This window comes from Bufo gargarizans, chromosome 11 (assembly GCF_014858855.1).
Source record: "Bufo gargarizans isolate SCDJY-AF-19 chromosome 11, ASM1485885v1, whole genome shotgun sequence".
Lineage (NCBI taxonomy): Eukaryota > Metazoa > Chordata > Amphibia > Anura > Bufonidae > Bufo > Bufo gargarizans.
Genome location: NC_058090.1, coordinates 29,705,302 through 29,723,739, shown reverse-complemented (window position 1 = coordinate 29,723,739; position 18,438 = coordinate 29,705,302). Strand labels below are relative to the sequence as shown.

The 18,438-nt window shown below is 46.0% G+C and overlaps 1 protein-coding gene across 3 annotated transcripts in view; it reads left to right on the top strand.

Annotated features, from left to right (window-relative positions):
• Positions 1-18,438, top strand: part of AKT1 (AKT serine/threonine kinase 1) — a 111,588-nt gene that overhangs the window by 78,274 nt on the left and 14,876 nt on the right. For all 3 annotated transcript variants that reach the window (XM_044271908.1, XM_044271907.1, XM_044271909.1), the window contains 5 exons: positions 2,220-2,351; positions 3,615-3,680; positions 6,503-6,571; positions 9,615-9,740; positions 14,517-14,645. In XM_044271908.1, the coding sequence (XP_044127843.1) occupies positions 2,220-2,351; positions 3,615-3,680; positions 6,503-6,571; positions 9,615-9,740; positions 14,517-14,645 (522 nt within the window). The remainder of the gene's footprint in view (positions 1-2,219; positions 2,352-3,614; positions 3,681-6,502; positions 6,572-9,614; positions 9,741-14,516; positions 14,646-18,438) is intronic.

Genomic DNA, 18,438 nt, shown 5'->3' with positions numbered 1-18,438 from the left:
GGCCACAATGCCTCCCCTCCTACTCCTTCTTCTCAGTATTCTATTAATTGCGCCCCCCCCCATCCACAGTATTATAGTCATTGGTGGCACAGTGTGCCCCTCCCCCCAAGTATTATAGTCATTGGTGGCACAGTGCCCCCCCCCCCCACAAAAATATTAGTCATTGGTGGTCCCAGGGTGTCTCCCCTTCTCATCCATTGGTGGGGCTCCGATCGGTTACCATGGCAGCCAGGATGCTACTGAAGCTCTGGCTGCCACGGTAAGCTCCCTGCTGCCATGTGCACAAAGCACAGGGCAGCAAGGACAGTGTAAAGTCCTATTAACCCTAATAGAGCTCCATTGGGGTGAATAGGACAAGGGTTCTAGCCCCTAAAAGGACTAATAGTTAGTAAATAATAAATAAAATAAAAAAGTTTACCCCCCCCCCCCAAAAAAAATATATTACAATTTTAAATCTCTCCCTTTCCTTTTACATATAAAAACATAAACACAATAAAAAACTAAATACAGTCCTGATCAAAAGTTTAAGACCACTTGAAAAATGGCAAAAAGTCATATTTAGCATGGCTGGATCTTAACAAGGTTCCAAGTAGAGCTTCAACATGCAATACGATTTTTTGCCATTTTTCAAGTGGTCTTAAACTTTTGATCAGGACTGTATATGACATATCGCCATATCTGAAAAGGTCAGAATGATTAAAATATAAAAAAAATATATATATCTACTATGCGGTGAGCGCCGTAACAGAAAGAAAAAAAAATGTAAAAATACGCAATTTACCATTTTTTGGACACCTTGTTTCCCTAAAAAAAAAATGGGGTAGGACTGTTCTGATATGGGCCGGACGTTCCATAACGCTGGGTTCAGACCTGAGCGTTCTGAAACGAGCGCTCTGTATGCGCGATTGTACGGGCGTTTACAATCGCGCATACAGAGACAGGCGTGCACACATTGTCGAGCGTTCCCGAATATCTATGTGCGGGAACGCGCGACAAACGCCCAAAAAAAAGCTCAAGCACTTGTTTGAGCGTCGGGCGTTTTACAGCGCGATTGTACGCGCTGTAAAACGCCCAGGTGAGAACCATTCCCATAGGGAATCATTGGTTCTTGCCTGTTGTGCGTTTTACAGCGCGTAGGAACGCGCTGTAAAACGCTCAGGTGTGAACCCAGCGTAAAATGCGTAATGCACAAGTTTGTTTGTTTTTTTTGTTTTTTTTTTTTCACGTGGTATAGAGTATTGCAATACTTTTTTATAGTTAACCCCTTAATGTTCTGATGAAAGGGTCCTGGTACTCATTCAGTTGGGGTCTGCATAACTGCCAACAGTCCTTAAAAACAGATGGAAAGGGGGTGAGGCTGACCGCAAAGGGGCAGGAAAGGAGCAGGGTTTGTGCAGCTTATCCCCAAAGTGGGTGTTTTTGGTGATTTCTTTGTTATGGAGGTGGTCCCAGGATCGGTCCCTAAATGTCCCACCTATGTGTCTGCTGAATGTCCCATACTCTCATCATAGGTTTCCAGAATTCCCAGTTGTTTCAGTAGTGATGGGACCTATGCAGTCCATAGCAGGCGAGACGTATTCAATCAAGGTTCCTTTACACGGGCTGATTATCGGGAGCGAATGTCAGTATGAACGCTCGTCCCTGATAATTGCCCTGTGTAAAGGTGCTGCTGATCATCCGATGATTGATCATACACTTGTTTGTTGGGTGAACAGTGATCTGCTGCCCAGAAACAATCAATCTGTATGAGGACGAGCGATACAGTGGAAGTGATTGCTGCATGTAAATACTGTTCTCACCTCCTCTAATGAGTAGGCAATTACTGGGAACAAACAGTTCATTCCCGATAATTGCCTGTACAGCTGGCCCATGTAAAAAAATTCCCTTATTTATAGAGAGTCCTTCTTAGAGAGGGGGAGCTGAAGCTCCTGGATAAAAGTAATTCATCAGCAATATTATAAGTTAGAAAATGTAAGCATGTCTAGTTCTTTATTACTTTAGCCTTAGTTATATATTCCAGTGACCTCCTTTAATATGGGGGGAGGAGGAGGGGAAATACTTGTATGAAATACTTATTTTCACACTCTTTGAACTGGTAAACCCGCAGCGGTGAATGAATTTGGTTTGCGGCTTAGTTCAGAAATACGAACCCAAGGGAACTCATTGTGTTCTTTTTTTTTTTTCTATTTTTTTTATTTATTTTTTATATATATCCGCAGACAATGAATGAATTTGAATATCTGAAGCTCCTGGGGAAGGGAACCTTTGGAAAAGTCATTTTAGTCAAAGAAAAAGCAACGGGAAGATATTACGCCATGAAAATTTTAAAAAAAGAAGTAATAGTTGCAAAGGTGAGTCCAGAGGATTCTGATGGACCTTTTTGGGATTATTAGACATTTGACCACCATACCTATATCCAAAATTTACATGACTTGAGGAGGTTTTCTATGCTCCTGATATTGATGACCTACTCTCAAATTAATATATGATCGGTGGGGGTTTAAAACACCAGACCCCCGCTGTTCCCTGCAGCATATGGCGCTGGAACTTGCAGTTTGAATAGAACAGGAAGAACGGCTCCGTTCACAGTGTAGTGGCCGTGCTGGGTTACTGCACTTCGGCTTACATTCCCTTTTGTGGGAGCTGAGCTGCAGTTCCCCAGCATGGCCACTACAGTTTGAACGGCACTGTGTTTCCTGTTTCATTTAAAAGATAGTTCCATTGCCAGAGGCTGCAAGGAACAGCTAATCAGTGGGAGTGGGTTTTTTTGGACCCTTACAGATTGGATATTAATGAATTCTCCTGAGGATAGATAATCATATCATGAGCCCAGAAAACCCCCTTTAAACTCCACATAATTGTTGTCCAGCATTAGTAAAACATGGCTGCTTTCTTCCAAAAGCAGCACCACCCCTGCCATGGAATTGCAGCTCGTCTGAAGTAAATGGAGCCGAGCTGCAATACCACTTGCAACCTGTGGACAGTGGTGTCGCTGTTTAAGAAGTCGGCTACCTTTTTGTAATCCCTTTATATTATTTTTTTTTTACAAAGCTTGTCTTAAAGCGACAACATCCTGCCTGTGGCTGGGATCACACGGCTTTAAGGGATTTTCCAAAATGTGAATGGTGGGTTGTCTAGGGACACGTCTATTTTATTATAATGGGCCCCTGACAACTAGCTGAGCAAAACTGGCCCCCAAAGATTAGGCGGATGAACCTGGCAGACTCTTCATGGGCACTGTGTTGCCTATTGATGACCATCTGTGCAATTGACAAAGTATTGCACCGAGTAACTCTCGCCAATAGATTGGGGCACCAAAAGGGGGGGATCCTCCTCTGTTCTCAGAAAAGTTTAAAAGGGCATTGGAAAAGGGATTGTTGAAAACTTTAACCTATTGTGTGAGTGACCACTGGGATCCAGACTGATCACAATAGCGATCAGTTGCGTTTTTTAAAACATAGCGCCACTCTCATCCATCTGCTGTAACTGGTATTGCAGTTCATCCCTATTCACTTGAATGGAGCTGAACTGCAGTACCAGCAGCTAGGTGAGAGGGGCGCTGTGTCTGATACAATGACTGAAAATGGTTTTCTCTTAATATTTTTATTAATCAGGATGAAGTAGCACATACACTGACCGAAAACCGCGTCTTACAGAATTCTAGGCATCCTTTCCTAACTGTAAGTATTTAATTGCAAGTAACACACATGATATACGGTAACCTACCTGTCTGCATCGCTGTACCCGCGTCAGAGAAAGGCAAGGAAGCGGCGGCCCCTGATCAAGCGGAACTGAAAAAGGCCTTCGGCTTGTTGTCTCTGATTGGCGACTTTTTGCCGTTGGGCTTGATCCAAGGAAGCCTCTTCTTCCAAATTTGTGCAGTGTAGGCACCTGCTCGTCTGCGCAGGCAGTTCTTTCAATGCACATATCTCTGGGTAAATGATGAGGAGAAGAATCTATTCCCCTTCGGGCTCATGCACACGACCGTATGCCCTCCGAGACATACAGTCCGTGAGCAGGCCATATGTCCCGAAGCGGCATACATCGCGCGTACGGGAGCGCACAGCATCATAGGTTACAATGATGCTGTGCACGTCGGGCCCACCGCGGGGCTATTATCCTGCACTCATAAGATCATATGAATGCTGGACAATAGCCCCGCGGGGGGCCCGATGCGCACAGCATCATAGTAACCTATGATGCTGTGCGCTCCCGTGCGCATGATGTATTCTGCTCCGGGACATATGGCCTGCTCACGGACCGTATGTCTCGGAGGGCATACGGTCGTGTGCATGAGCCCTTAAATGGATCAGGGAAAAATACTGATCACCTATCCAAAGGATAACTCACCAGTATCACGTCTGAGGGGGTCTGAGTCTCGACACCCCTGCCGATCAGCTTTTTCAAGAAGCTGCGGCGCTCACTGGAGCTCCTGTGAGAGCAGGGGCCTTCCGGCCGCTTACCAAGCACAGCACTGTACATCATATAGCCGCTTTGCTTGGTATTGCAGCTCAGCCCTATGTCTAACAGCTGAATGGCGGGGGTCCCAGGTGTCGTACCCACACTAATCTGATGACCTATCCTGAGGATAGGTCATCAATATTAATTCCTAGATAATCCCTTTTAATGGGGTCGGGCACTTCTGAGGAGAGGCCATCAATATGTTATTAGTGGGGGTCCAATACCATGCATCCCTGCTGCTGATCAGCTGTTTCAGAGCAGCTCCGGCACTGGAACTACACAGCACCATGCATTCCCCAGTGGATGGGTATGGGTACGGCAGCCCTGCTCCTATTGAAGTGGTCAGCTGCTGCAGTGGCCAACTCCATCCAATATATATATATAGGGTTCGGACCGCGCGTGTCATAAAAAGACGGTATACAAACAGTTTTTTTTTCTTTTCTCCTTTTAGAAAAAGAACCGAGGGCTGCAAATGTCCTATTTGTGGATAGCCTGCAACTGATAAAAGTTATAATAGTGTAAATCCGTACGGTTGTTTTACCCTGCGGTGCACAGATTGTACTTACACGGCACTTACACCAACCAAGGTGTGTATGCAATATCCTCCGCGGCCGATTAGATTTTTCCTGGCGGAGATCCACGTTCACATACAATCAAACAGGGTTTAACCACGGACTTGATTCAGTTCAGGTATACACCAGATGAGTCTGCTACTATTCCCAATTTCTTTTCCTAAAAGTCTCTGTGGATACAAGTAGCTCCCTACCATAGTGAAGCTCCGATAACGGTTTTAAATAGTTTATTAGCACATACTCACAAACATGCTCTTTTTAAAATTCGCATTAAAAATCCCAGCGTCTTATTCTTTGCCCGACCCAGGTTTCGCTACTTCAGCTTCGTCAGGGGCACCTTCGTGACGTGCCCCTGACGAAGCTGAAGGAGCGAAACCTGGGTCGGGCAAAGAATAAGACGCTGGGATTTTTAATGCAAATTTTAAAGAGCATGTTTGTGAGTATGTGCTAATAAACTTTTTAAAACAGTTATCGTAGCTTCACTATGGTAGGAGCAACTTGTATCCACAGAGACTTTTAGGAAAAGAAATTGGGAATAGTAGCAGACTCATCTGGTGTATACCTGAACCAAGTCCTGTGGTTAAACCCTGTTTGATTGTATGTGAACGTGGATCTCCGCCAGGAAAAATCTAATCGGCCGCGGAGGATATTGCATACACACCTTGGTTGGTGTAGGGCCGTGTAAGTACAATCTGTGCACTGCAGGGTAAACCAACCGTACGGATTTACACTATTATAACTTTTATCAGTTGCAGGATATCCACAAATAGGACATTTGCAGCCCTCGGTTCTTTTTCTAAAAGGAGAAAAGAAAAAAACTGTTTTGTATACAGTTTTTTTATGACACGCGCGGTCCGAACCCTATATATATATACTCCGTAAAAGTGTGATTGACCCCACAACACTCCTCGGACCTGCAGCGCAGCATTTTTGTGGACTGGTGATTAGATAATTTTCTTTTGCCAACTCCATCCACCATGCAGTGGTCTGCAGTTCTCTGAAGTAGCTGATCGGTGGGGGTGCAGGGTGTCGGACCGCCACTGACCTAATATTGATGGTCTACTCTGTGGATAGATGCTACAACTTGATGAAGAGGACATTCAGATGTCTGGTTGGGATTTGCCTGGGAAGAGGACCATATCGCTGGTTGTAATGGTCCTCAATAAGAGTCAAGACATTTTTAGTACTTTTGGAGTTTGGTGGTTTTCCTACACGTGAGCAACAGAGACCGTTATCAGGGAGAAAATTGGCCGAGAAATAGCCATGGAAACAGTAAGGTGCCCTCGTGGGAAATAATGGTGTGACCATGGTGGGATTTGTCACATAAGATTTTCCTGTTTAAAATTTCAGTTTGGAGAAAACTGCGTTATACAACAAAGTTGCAGGAAGGTGCAGCAAATGATTAGACTGAAATATTTGTCCTTACGAGATCATAACTTTACAAAATGTTGTGTTCTTCATCTTTTCAGGCGTTAAAATATTCCTTCCAGACACATGATCGCTTATGTTTTGTAATGGAATATGCAAATGGAGGAGAGGTAAGTGTTCATTTCTGAAGGAGCTTTTAGGAATGTTTGTATAGGCCATGTGCAATCCAACCTGGAGGATGCTGATACAATGTGCACAGTATCCCCTCTCCCAGCCAGACAGAAGTGGACGCCTTTGGGGGCTTTTTTTATTTTATTATTTTCACATTTCTACTTGTTTTGTAGTATTTTTTTCAGTTGGTCTTTTTATTTATTTAATTTATTAATTAATTATAATTTTTAAAAAAATGTTCATGAATCTATCAGGGAGCTGCTTACATACACACTCATTACAGCTAAGTTCTTACCACTTTGATAAGAATTTGGCTTCAATGAGTGTTTACGAGCTGTCAGGAGTTCAGAGACGAGAGCTACAGATCGAGCCGACAGAGCAGCTCTCCGATGGGTTTAGTGTAAGGGCTCATGCACATGAACGTATTTTCTATCAGTGTCCGTTCGTTTTTGTTTATTTTTATTTTTTTTGCCGACTGTATGCGGAACCATTCATTTCAATGGGTCTGCAAAAAAAAAAAGGATTATACTCAGTGTGCATTCTGTTTCCGTATGTCCGCGTTTACGTTCCGCAAAGAAAATAGAACATGTCCTATTATCGTCCGCATTACAGACAAGGATAGTACTGTTCTATCAGGGGCCGGCTGTTCCGTTCTGCAAAATACGGAATGCACACGGACGTCATCTGTATTATTTGCGGACTGCAAAATACATACGGTCGTGTGCATGAGCACTAAAGCAGAGAGCCCGCTAGTCTGCAAAGGCACTGCAAGTGAAAGCTGTAGAAGAAAAACTGCTGAAAATTCTTAATAAAAACCAACTGAAAATATGATTTCTCGCCCAGTTTCCTTGGGGGACACAGAAGACCTTGGGTATAGCTCATCTCCATAGGAGGCGTGACACTAAGTGAAGACTGTTAAGCCCCTCCTCCACAGCTATACCCTCAGCCTGGAGAGAGAGGCTGCCAGTTTTTGCTTAGTGTCCAAGGAGGCAAGACACTCCCTGCTCTGCAGGGCTCTTTTCTCCTTGTTTAAATTTTTGATTTTTACTTTTTTTTTTCTTTTTTTGTCTGGGGTTCTGTGGGAAGCTGTGCATTCCCCACTCTGAATTTCTCTCCCCATGGTTTGGTCTTTTACTTGGTGTCAAGTGTCGGCGCTGTCTTCCTCTTCCAGCGTTCTCGGCCCCCTGGGCCTGCCAAGACCTTCTTCCTCGGAGTGGCTCTTTGGTTCCTCTGTGCTGTCCTTCGGTACCGCCCTGGGGACTTTATACTGAGCTCTCGGTGCTCCAATCTTGTCCTTGGAGCCGTTACAGAAGTTCTCTCTACCCCTTCTGTCCTGTACGGTTGTGTTCCGTATCAGTCGTGTCTCTGACGGGTGCCGGAATGGTCCTTTTTTGTTCCAAGCCTTCTGTCTTTTCCAGGACAGGGCTGTTCTACGTTCAGTTTCTTCCTTCCTTCTGAAGGTGGTGTTTGCCTTTCGCTTCAACACCTCACCTGTTTGGGCCTTGCCGCTTTTATTTGGGGATCTCCGACTCTTGTAGCCGTTCGGCCTCTTGGGTTTCCAGGAGGTCTGTGCATAGGGTTGACTGACTCCAGGGTGGTTTTTCCTCCGCTTGATCAGTTTGGCTATTGCTGAGGTTACCGCACCGAGGGCAGGATTCTGTCTTTGGTGTCACCGTTCATTTCGCCAGAGCGGTTGGTGCCTCCTGGGCCGGAGGCATTGGCTTCGGCCATGCATTTGGGCAAGGCGGCCACGGGTCTACCTTGCGCCTTGCCGTGTTCTACAGGGTGCATACTCTGACTTTGGCAGATGCTGCCTTGCCCCGCCTGGGGTTGCGGGCGGCGGTTCATTGATGCCTTTCGGGTGCTTCACCTTGGGCTGTGGTCCCTCCCCCTTTTGGACTGCTTTTGAACGTCCCAAGGTCTTCTGTGTCCCCCAAGGAAACTGGGCGAGAAAACGAGATTTTTGTATTACTTACCAGTAAAATCTCTTTCTCGCTCTTTCCTTGGGGGACACAGCACCCACCCATTCATTGTTTTTTCTCTGTACGGTTTCCGAGTTTTTTGTTGCCCGTCGGGTTATTGGCTTGTTGGTTCCTTGTTGGACTTTGCCTTTTCTCACTGCTTGGACACGCACCTGGCAGCCTCTCTCTCCAGGCTGAGGGTATAGCTGTGGAGGAGGGGCTTAACAGTCTTCACTTAGTGTCACGCCTCCTATGGAGATGAGCTATACCCAAGGTCTTCTGTGTCCCCCAAGGAAAGAGCGAGAAAGAGATTTTACTGGTAAGTAATACAAAAATCTCGTTTTTTAGCCCAAAATGAGTATAATGCAATAATAAAAAAATTTCCAATTGTCCCAAATAGCCTCAAAGGTATCCATAGCCTTTAAACTGGTGACTCTGCCCACCTATTATCGGGCTATATATGGGTACTATGAAGGCAGAACCTGCTAATGCTTTAGGGTCCATATAAGCACCGAGCCTCAGTCCAGGCTGATCCATCCTCATTCGGTTGAGTGGGTCTACATATGGTTCACAGACTGTGCAACCTGAGCAAAACGGGAGGTTAAATGGTTTGGCAGGTTTAGTAAGACAATTTTCATCTACCCTGTAAGTGGATTGTGAGATGATCCTGAGTGGAGAAATCCCTTCTATCAGCCAGAAGAGAAGGTGCTACAAATATCGTCTCTTGCTCTGGGGGACCTGGCAAATCAGACATTGCATAGACAGCCAGTGTAATTCCTTATTTCCCCAGTGGTGGCACTGCAGGAAATTCAACACTCGCTGGTTCTCCAAAGATCTTGTGGTCAGTTTATCAAAAAAGGTTTCTGAAATATAGAAGCCCTTTAAACCAGGGTCAAAGAGACACAGTGCCATTTGTGCCTACAGATCTGCAGTGTCAGAATGGGGAGGGTTCCGCCGGCATGAATCAGAAATATGAAGGCCCCATCCCCTTTGCTGTCCGTTCATAAAATTGGGGGTGAATAGAGGTGTTCAAATTCTTATTTGCCCCTAAAATCTAATTGCATGCTTCTTATATTTTCAGCTGTTCTTCCACCTATCGAGAGAACGTATATTTTCTGAAGACCGAGCGCGGTTTTATGGAGCAGAGATCGTCTCGGCATTAGATTATCTTCACTCGGAGAAAAACGTAGTTTACAGAGATTTAAAGGTATATCCGCCATGTACACATCAGGAATGCTTTTAAAGGGTTGTCTAAGATTAGAAAAGCGCAACTGCTTTCTTCCACAAATGGCGCCATCCCTGTCCATGGGTTGAGTCTGATATTGCAGCTTCATTGAAGAAGATTTAGGCTGAGCTGCAATTTTGCACGACCTGTGGACAGGAGTGATGCTGTTTTTGGAAGTAAGCAGCCACTGTCTTTCTAATCCTGGACAACCCCTTCAAACTTGCAGTAATGGACTCGACTTATGGCCACAATGGCAGTCAAAGATCAGCCATTCTTCCCTCCTTCAGGAGAAGAAAGTTGCTTTGGCAAAACAATACTGGACCCTGTTGTCCAATTGGAGATGCCTGGGGTTGGTCCATGATTGGGGCTCTATTTTTATTTTATTTTTTTACTTTGGCCCCCCTCTTCTGTATGCACAGTTGGACCTATTGGATGCCCATTCATGGACCACCCCAAAAAGAAAAATGGCTTCCACTGGTCCTTGATGTGGAATACATGATGGTACAATTACTAGCCCAGAACGATAAGATCTTGGCCTGTAGGGGGCATAAGTGGCCCACTGCAACACATGACTGCCGTTTGGGATGTGTATTCCATGTGCTTCAGTGCAAAGGCAACAAGTCCATTCAGAACATAACCAATGACGTCGCCCATGTGAAGTGTTCATAGAGAGGAGGGCCTAGTAATTGTTTTGAGGGCCTAAAAAAATGTCAGAGTACATCATAGTTTTGGACCCCCTACACCCATCTATCACATAGGAATTCCTGCACCGTGCTAGACAAAGAAAACAAAAAAAGAGGCCACTACAATACAACATAATTTCACTAATGGGGTCCTACCTCTGTGACCCTCACCAATCTTGATTTTGAAGGAAAAAAAAAGGGAGGATAGGACCCCCTGCACCTGCATGCAAGTAAATGGGGCTGTCCTGTATTTTTCTGCAAAGTAGGGAGGGGAGCAGCACCATTCAGGGATCATATGAAAAGGTTACTGTCCACGTAAGGTATATGAAGCTTCATCCTAACGGTCAAGGTTGGGCATAAACCTCAGGAGAATTATTATAATACTGTATTAATGGATCTATCTTTAGGATTGGTGGGGGACTGCCTGAAGGGGCTGTACTTTTGGCAGGGGTTGTGCCCAATACTACAGGAGATGTCTCAGCTGTAATACCAGGCACTACCATGTGTACAGCACTGTGCCTGGTGAAAAATAATGGGCACACAGCACTCGCTGTGGCGCCTCAGTCCTTTTAGTCAGCTGATCATTGGGGTAGTGAAATTCAGACCTTCTCCGATCAGAGATCGATGGACTATCCTAAGTATATATCGGGGATCAGCAAGCTTCGGCACTCCAGATGCTGTGAAACTACAACTCCCAGCATGCACACTTTCTTGGCTGTTCTTTTTACTCCCATAGAAGTGAAAGGAGGATTCTGGGAGTTGTAGTTTTCGAACAGCTGGAGTGCCAGAGGTTTCTGATCCCTGGTATATATTATACTCCTGGGGAAAAAAATCCTTGAAGTGGAAATGGGTTGTCTGACCTAGGAGCTGACAACCTCAAGGCTTCGATCCTGTGCCTCCATTTAAAAAAACTAAAATGCAAACATTGACCTGTCAGAGGTTCCACACCACTGCCCCATTCTCATCCACTTCTGGTCCCTGCAGGACCAGGAAGTGGCTTGGTCCCATGGCCGCTGTGACCAATCTTAGTGGTCACATGTGCTTGATCCAGATGTGACCACTAAGGACAGATTAGTGTTTTTTGTTTTTTAATGGGCACAGTTTAGGTCCATTAGGGTTGTCGGCTCCTAGGCTGGACAACTCCATTAAAGGGGTTGTCAGAGTTATGAAAAAAAAGATATTTAGCACAGTAAATCTGATGGGCAGCAATATATAACTGAGCTAAGCAAGTTTTAGGTAAGAAAAATTATATTTCCTCATTTCCCTGGTTCTCTTCTGGCCCTTTGTTTACCTGCAATAACAGCAATCTCTGCCCCTCCCCCTGCTCTGCAAAGGGAGTGAATAGAAGTGCTGCCCTGAGTGACATGTCTGACTGCTGGGAGACTCTGCAGCATGTTGTATGTGTAGGACTACAAGTCCCAGCTGTACAATGACACTGCTGATACACACAGGATCTTCCCCCTACCTGTTCTTGTGCAGAACTCCTCTGGTCTGTCAGCTCCTGTGCCCAGCATTTGTCTCCTCACTGCCTGCAGCTACTCAGTAAAGCCTTCAGCCCTGAGTCTGTGCTCCTGAAGGGGTTAATCTTTCCTGAAGTATCCAGTGGGAGGGAGACACAGGGCAGAGAGCAGCAGCAGACGGCAGAGCAGGGGGGCGTGGCAGCCCAGTGACGTCTCGTGTACAGGCTCATATCTGCTCTCTCAGGCTTGTGCACGAAACATCATCAGAGCAGGGAGAGAGGCTGACATCACAGGTCATGTGACCCTCAGTGAAATCTGAGAAACCAGCAACTGGAGATAAAGTGAGTCAATTGTAAAGTCCTTTCATTTGCCTAGTTAGAAACATACAAAGAACAAAAAAATAACTCCGACAACCCTTTAAGGAGCCCAAAGGGACACTGACAGGCCCAATTAGCATATTTAGGTATATATATGTCAGTACAGGTCTTCTAAAGTCTATTAAAATCATCTAAGTAGCCCCCCTGTCCACCTTATAAATACCGAAATATAAAGTTTTATAACCTGCCTGCCTCCTCACCAATCTGCCCAAGGGGCGGCGTTTCATGTCAAAATGCGCCCAGCCAGCCGCTCCCAACTGCCGTTCTGAAGCCCCGCCCAGCTCATCAATATTCACTTCGCTGGGCGGCGGCTACAACTCTCCCGACTCACAATCCTGCGCATGGCCCATTCAATCCTCTGGGCACGTCCTCCGTCCAATCTTCAGCGCATGCGCCCGACCGGGGTCATATCGCGCCTGCGTACAGAGCGCTGCAGCCTCTGCTTTATGCGCATGCGCCGGGCACTTGAGTCGGGAGAGTTGTAGCCGCCGCCCAGCTAAGTGAATATTGATGAGCTGGGCGGGGCTTCAGAACGGCAGTTGGGAGCGGCTGGCTGGGCGCATTTTGACATGAAACACCGCCCCTTGGGCAGATTGGTGAGGAGACAGGCAGGTTATAAAACTTTATATTTTGGTATTTATAAGGTGGACAGGGGGGCTACTTAGATGATTTTAATAGACTTTAGAAGACCTGTACCGACATATATATACCTAAATATGCTAATTGGGCCTGTCAGTGTCCCTTTAAAGGGGTTTTCCGTTAGGTAAAATATATTCCCTATACACAGGATAAAGGATAACTATCAGATCGGTGGTGGTCCTACCGATCTCCCTACCGGAACTCCCATAGAAATGACTGGAGCGGCCGTGTGCATGTGCGACTGGCCACTCCAGTCATTTCAGGGGGCCTGCAGAGGTACAGGGCCCCCGTTCTCGTGATCGGTGCGGTGTCCCAGCAGTAGGACCCCCAACGATCTGATAGCTATCCCCTATCCTGTTGATAGGGGATAACTTTATACCTACCGGAATACCCCTTTAAATTGCCAGCTTATAAGGGTGCAAAGACGTGCTATTGTTTGTGTGCACTCCTCATCGCGGTGCGGACCCATTGAAGTCATGTGATAAAGTCGTGATCCGTGGCCAAAGATAGGACATGTCCTATGTTTTTCGGTGTGTTGGCACAGGACCCAGAAGTACACTTAAAGCTAGCCATACACTTTAGATAGCCTCTGGCTAATGCTTGTTCGGCTCCTAGTGAAATCAGCGTTTTTGGCTTGGCATGGTGGTTCGACTCCCCCATACAGATACAAGCTTGGCATGCATGTATCTAGGGCTCCAGCACCACCTCTCTGGTGGTCCCTGTCAGTCCTTGTTCACTACCTGCAGCCTTGATGTGCCGTACGTCCACGTGACCACTGCAGCCGATGGTCACCGACCTAATCAGTCTAGTGCCATACGTGCAAGCATCACCACTGAGGCCAGTGTCATGGTCATGTATGGTACATGATTGCTGCAGGAAGTAAACAAGGACTGACGGGGACCACTGGAGTGCCGGCCATGTGGGAGCAATAGGGGTTTCAACAATTATTTCAACAACTTTGCTTTCGATTAAAGTTTTTGAAATCTCAGGCAACCCCATTAAGGCTGGTCAACTTGCCAGAATATGGAAGGACCTCATGGTCAACCTGTTCCCGTTCAGTGGTTTGGGAGCCCAGATTCTCACGACAGGTTCCCTTTAAGCCCTGCGTCTTATGTCCATGTATCTAGTTATAGTATCCTGCACTAGGAATGATATAATAATAAATCCCTGTGTCTTTAAGGCTGACCTTTCCTTTCTTGCTCTCTTGGCATCCTCCGTAGAGTTTCGAGCCAATATTTTGTACTGGCGCGGCCTGAATGTTGACAAAACAGAATAGGGTAAAATTTTATCTGTCATGGAAATCCTGGTGGAACGGCTCCGCTTACCTGCCTGACACCATAAATACTCCCCTCTGCCTCCTCCGACCGGATGACCAGACGAGGAGAAGTGAAGGGCTGTTTTTATTGTGTGTTGGAAACGTCTGATCTGGATGCCTGGGTTATCTGAGGTGATGCCCCCGACAGATGTGAAGTTAATTGGTGGGGGGGGAGCAGAACATCTGCACACGGTATTCTTATTATAATTGTACAGAATTTGATTAACCCCAAATGAAGTTTTAACTATAGTTAGTTTTTTTGTTTGTTTTTAATTTATTTCCAGTTGGAAAATCTTATGCTAGACAAAGACGGACACATAAAAATAACAGATTTTGGCCTCTGCAAAGAAGGTATAAAGGATGGGGCGACGATGAAGACTTTCTGTGGTACCCCAGAATACCTCGCTCCCGAAGTAAGTCTGGTTTTTCATCGTTGTTGTTCTGTCTAAATGCAGTTATCCCATCATTATGTTTAAAAAATAAAAAAAATCATCAAAAAGACATCATACTAGTACATGACAATCTCTTTCTAACAAAGCTAGGACCAGCCCTGTACCTCACATGGATCCAGAGGTCTCCTCATTCATTGCTTTAGATCAATTTCATTGCTCCTTATCATAGCTCAGGAGGTGTGTCCTTCCTGCTGCAGCTTTCTCCCTATCACAGCTCATGGGGGTGTGTCCTTTCTTCAGCAGCTCTCTCCCTATCACAGCTCAGGAGGTGTGTCCTTCCTGCTGCAGCTCTCTCCCTATCACAGCTCATGGGGGTGTGTCCTTTCTTCAGCAGCTCTCTCCCTATCACAGCTCAGGAGGTGTGTCCTTTCTTCTGCAGCTCTCTCCCTATCACAGCTCATGGGGGTGTGTCCTTTCTTCAGCAGCTCTCTCCCTATCACAGCTCAGGAGGTGTGTCCTTTCTTCTGCAGCTCTCTTTATCATAGATAAGGGGACATGTTCATTCTGATTCAACTCTCTCCCCATCACAGCTCAGGAGGTGTTCCCTTCCTGCTGCAGCTCTCTCCCTATGACAGCTCATAGGGGTGTGTCCTTTCTTCTGCAGCTCTCTCCCTATCACAGCTCGGGGCATGTCCGTTCTGCTACAGATCTCCCTATCAAAGCCCAGGGGGACATGTCCTCTATGTTGCATCTCTTCCAATCACAGCTCAGGGGGGCATGCCCTTTCTACTGCAGCTCTCTTCTTATCGCAGCTCAGGGAATGTGTCTTTTCTGCTGTGGGTCTCTCCTTATCATAGCATTTCAGTTCTGCTGCAGCTCTCTTCCTGTTGCAGCTCAGGGGATGTGTCTTTTCTACTGCAACTCTTTCCCTATCAAAGCTCAGGGTGTGTCCTTTCTGCTGCACCTCTCTCCCTGAAACTGTTACAGCTTCATATAACTGGTAGCAATTGAAGGATGGAACTGAGCATGTGCGTCCATGTTTACTGAGGTGGACAAAGAAAAAAAGAACAAACAGCAGGGGGGGCAAGAATCCCAAAACTGTGCAGTATACTGATGAGACTCTGGTTTGGCAGACGGGAGTTAATTTTCATATTGTACTTTGTGCCAAAGGCTCAGTTTTCCTGCCAAAAAGTATACAGATGCGCGAGCCTCTATTATTATGACGTTCCTTTATTATTCCGGGCATTACCAGGTAGCGGTGTGTCCCTGCCCAGTCTGACACTATCCAATCAGTGCTGTCAGTGTCTGACTGTGCAGGGACACACCCCTTAACTGGTAACACCCATCTGGACCTCCATTGCAAACTGCTAGTTTTTCATTCATAACTTCTAGCAGGAATAATAAAGAATTGGCACAACATGGAGTCATAAGAATAGATGTCTCAGAATTGTTATTACATGGGGGAATGCAAGTAGGTACTAAAACAGACCTGTCAGGAGAGGGGACGGGTCCAAACCAAATAATGGCTGGCTGCTTCAGCGTCGCTATGCTTAATGACCTACAAGTAAGTTGCCTATGAGTCACTTCTTCACCCTTCTGCTGTCCATGCTTTACACTGCAGCTTTGCTTTCTCAGATTGCTGTGTATAGGCATATTAGGGAGAGAGTTGATTTTCTGAAAGACCATAAAACATACCGCTGTACTGCCTGTAAGCAAAGGACTATCAGTTATGACTCCACCCCACTCCAAAAGTGGAGATGCATTGGTAAAATAACCCTATATGCACTGGAAAATTAACCCTTTATGCACTGACTTGTGAAGGTGCGAAATGTCACAGTTCCACCCCCAAGGTATGCCGGGCCGCAGATAGAAATGACATTTCTCGCATGCTTTTTGCACCGTGGAGCCAGCTCTCGTGTTGATGCAGTTGCCGCCTGGTTGTTTCTTTTTGTTTTCCGTGGTGTTGGCTGTGGTTGGAATCTGTTGCATGAGCAGCAGCGCTCGGGATCTGTCTGCTTTGATGTGTCCGGGATTGTAGTGGGGACAGCTGTTGTGCCGTCTCTTGTAAATTCCACAGTACAGCTGTCAGGAGCTGCTCCTTGTGGATTGACGGTCAGCCGGGTTTAGCATATGACTCTGGCGCATTAAGCTGCGCGCTGATGATGGAGGCGTGCTGTCACAGTCTGAACACTGTCTAGGTGGTGGGCTTCCAAGGGCTGGGGTGACACTAGGTTCATTGGTTCCTACTATAGGATTGTGGGCTGTGGAGTGGAGCAGCAGATGCTGTCATGGGGGCCTGGGTTGGCCCGAATCGCACGTTTTAATCAAATGGATACATTGTGTATAGAGTCATATATTGCTAATTTTGTAATGGCGGGAGAAATCCACAACTCAGCTCTAATAAGGCATGCTGGGGGTTGTAGTATTGCAGCATCAGCAGCCTAAATATCCGATGCACACGCATTAGTAATTTTATTGCAAACCATGAGTACGGTTGTTCTGCCTTATTTCCGTACAGAACTATCTACTATTCAGCGCTGAGTTCCTCGTTCCGTCCGTTTCTCCCTTACTGGACTATCCAGTAATGTGTCAGTCTACACTGAAAGTCTGGCATTCTCTTCCTGAACAAGGAAGAGCAGGATGTGCAATGCTGACTCTGCTGCAGTATATGAAATAGGGTGGTAGATGTAGAGCAGGGATCAGCAACCTCCGGCACGCCAGCTGTTCTGAAATTACTACTCCCTTTCACTTCTATAGAAGAACAGTGTGCATGCTGAGAGTTATAGTTCCTCAGCAACTGGAGTGCTGAAGGTTGTGATGCATAGACTAGGATGATGCCAAAGGAGAGGCATGCCGTTTATACTAATGGAGCAGACTGTCTCTCCTGTCCTGCACCTGAAGGATATAAACCGTGCACGCTCGCGCAGGTTCCCCTCTGCTGTGCGGGAAGGAACGAGACATAATATATATTTCTTGGGTTACTGTTTTACTGGAATAATGGCAGAGGGCATAAGTCGCCTCTGTGCATTGTGTGTGCGGTTATTTCTGGAGCGTGTTGTACGTAAATAGTTGTCAGCTGATGGTAGTCGCCGGCATTGTTATTGGTGTTCAGCGAGCTCAGTGCTAGTAAGAGCAGCTCTCAGGTCACTCGTGATTTTTAGGCCATTTCACCGAGAAGGTCCTCACTGCACACGACCGTTTTTTTCCCCCCGTTTACTGGCCGTTTTTTGCTTTCCGTATACGGAACCATTCATTTCAAGGATTCCGCAAAAAAAACTGAATGTACTCCGTATGCATTCCGTTTCCGTCGTTTCCGTTTTTCCGTTCCGTTTAAAGATAGAACATGTCCTATTATTGCCCGCAAATCACGTTCCGTGGCTCCATTCAAGTCAATGGGTCTGCAAAAAAATGGAATGCATCCGTATGTCTTCCGTATCCGTTCCGTTTTTTGCAGAACCATCTATTGAAAATGTTATGCCCAGCCCAATTTTATCTATGTAATTACTGTATATGCCATACGAAAAAACGGAACAGAAACGGAAACACAACGGAAACAAAAAACAGAACAACGGATCCGTGAAAAACAGACCGCAAAACACTGAAAAAGCCATACGGTCGTGTGCAGGAGGCCTTATTTGGGCGTAAGAGAGGGAGAAAATTGTAATTCTTGGCTATTTACACCGTCGGCTCAGAGCCAGTATGGAGTCACGTGAAGGCCAATTTACACACCACAATTAGCACAGATGATAAAAGTGTAACAATAAATTCTCCACCTTTTTTAAAGGGGGTTTTCCAAAAAGTTTTAGGACTTCAG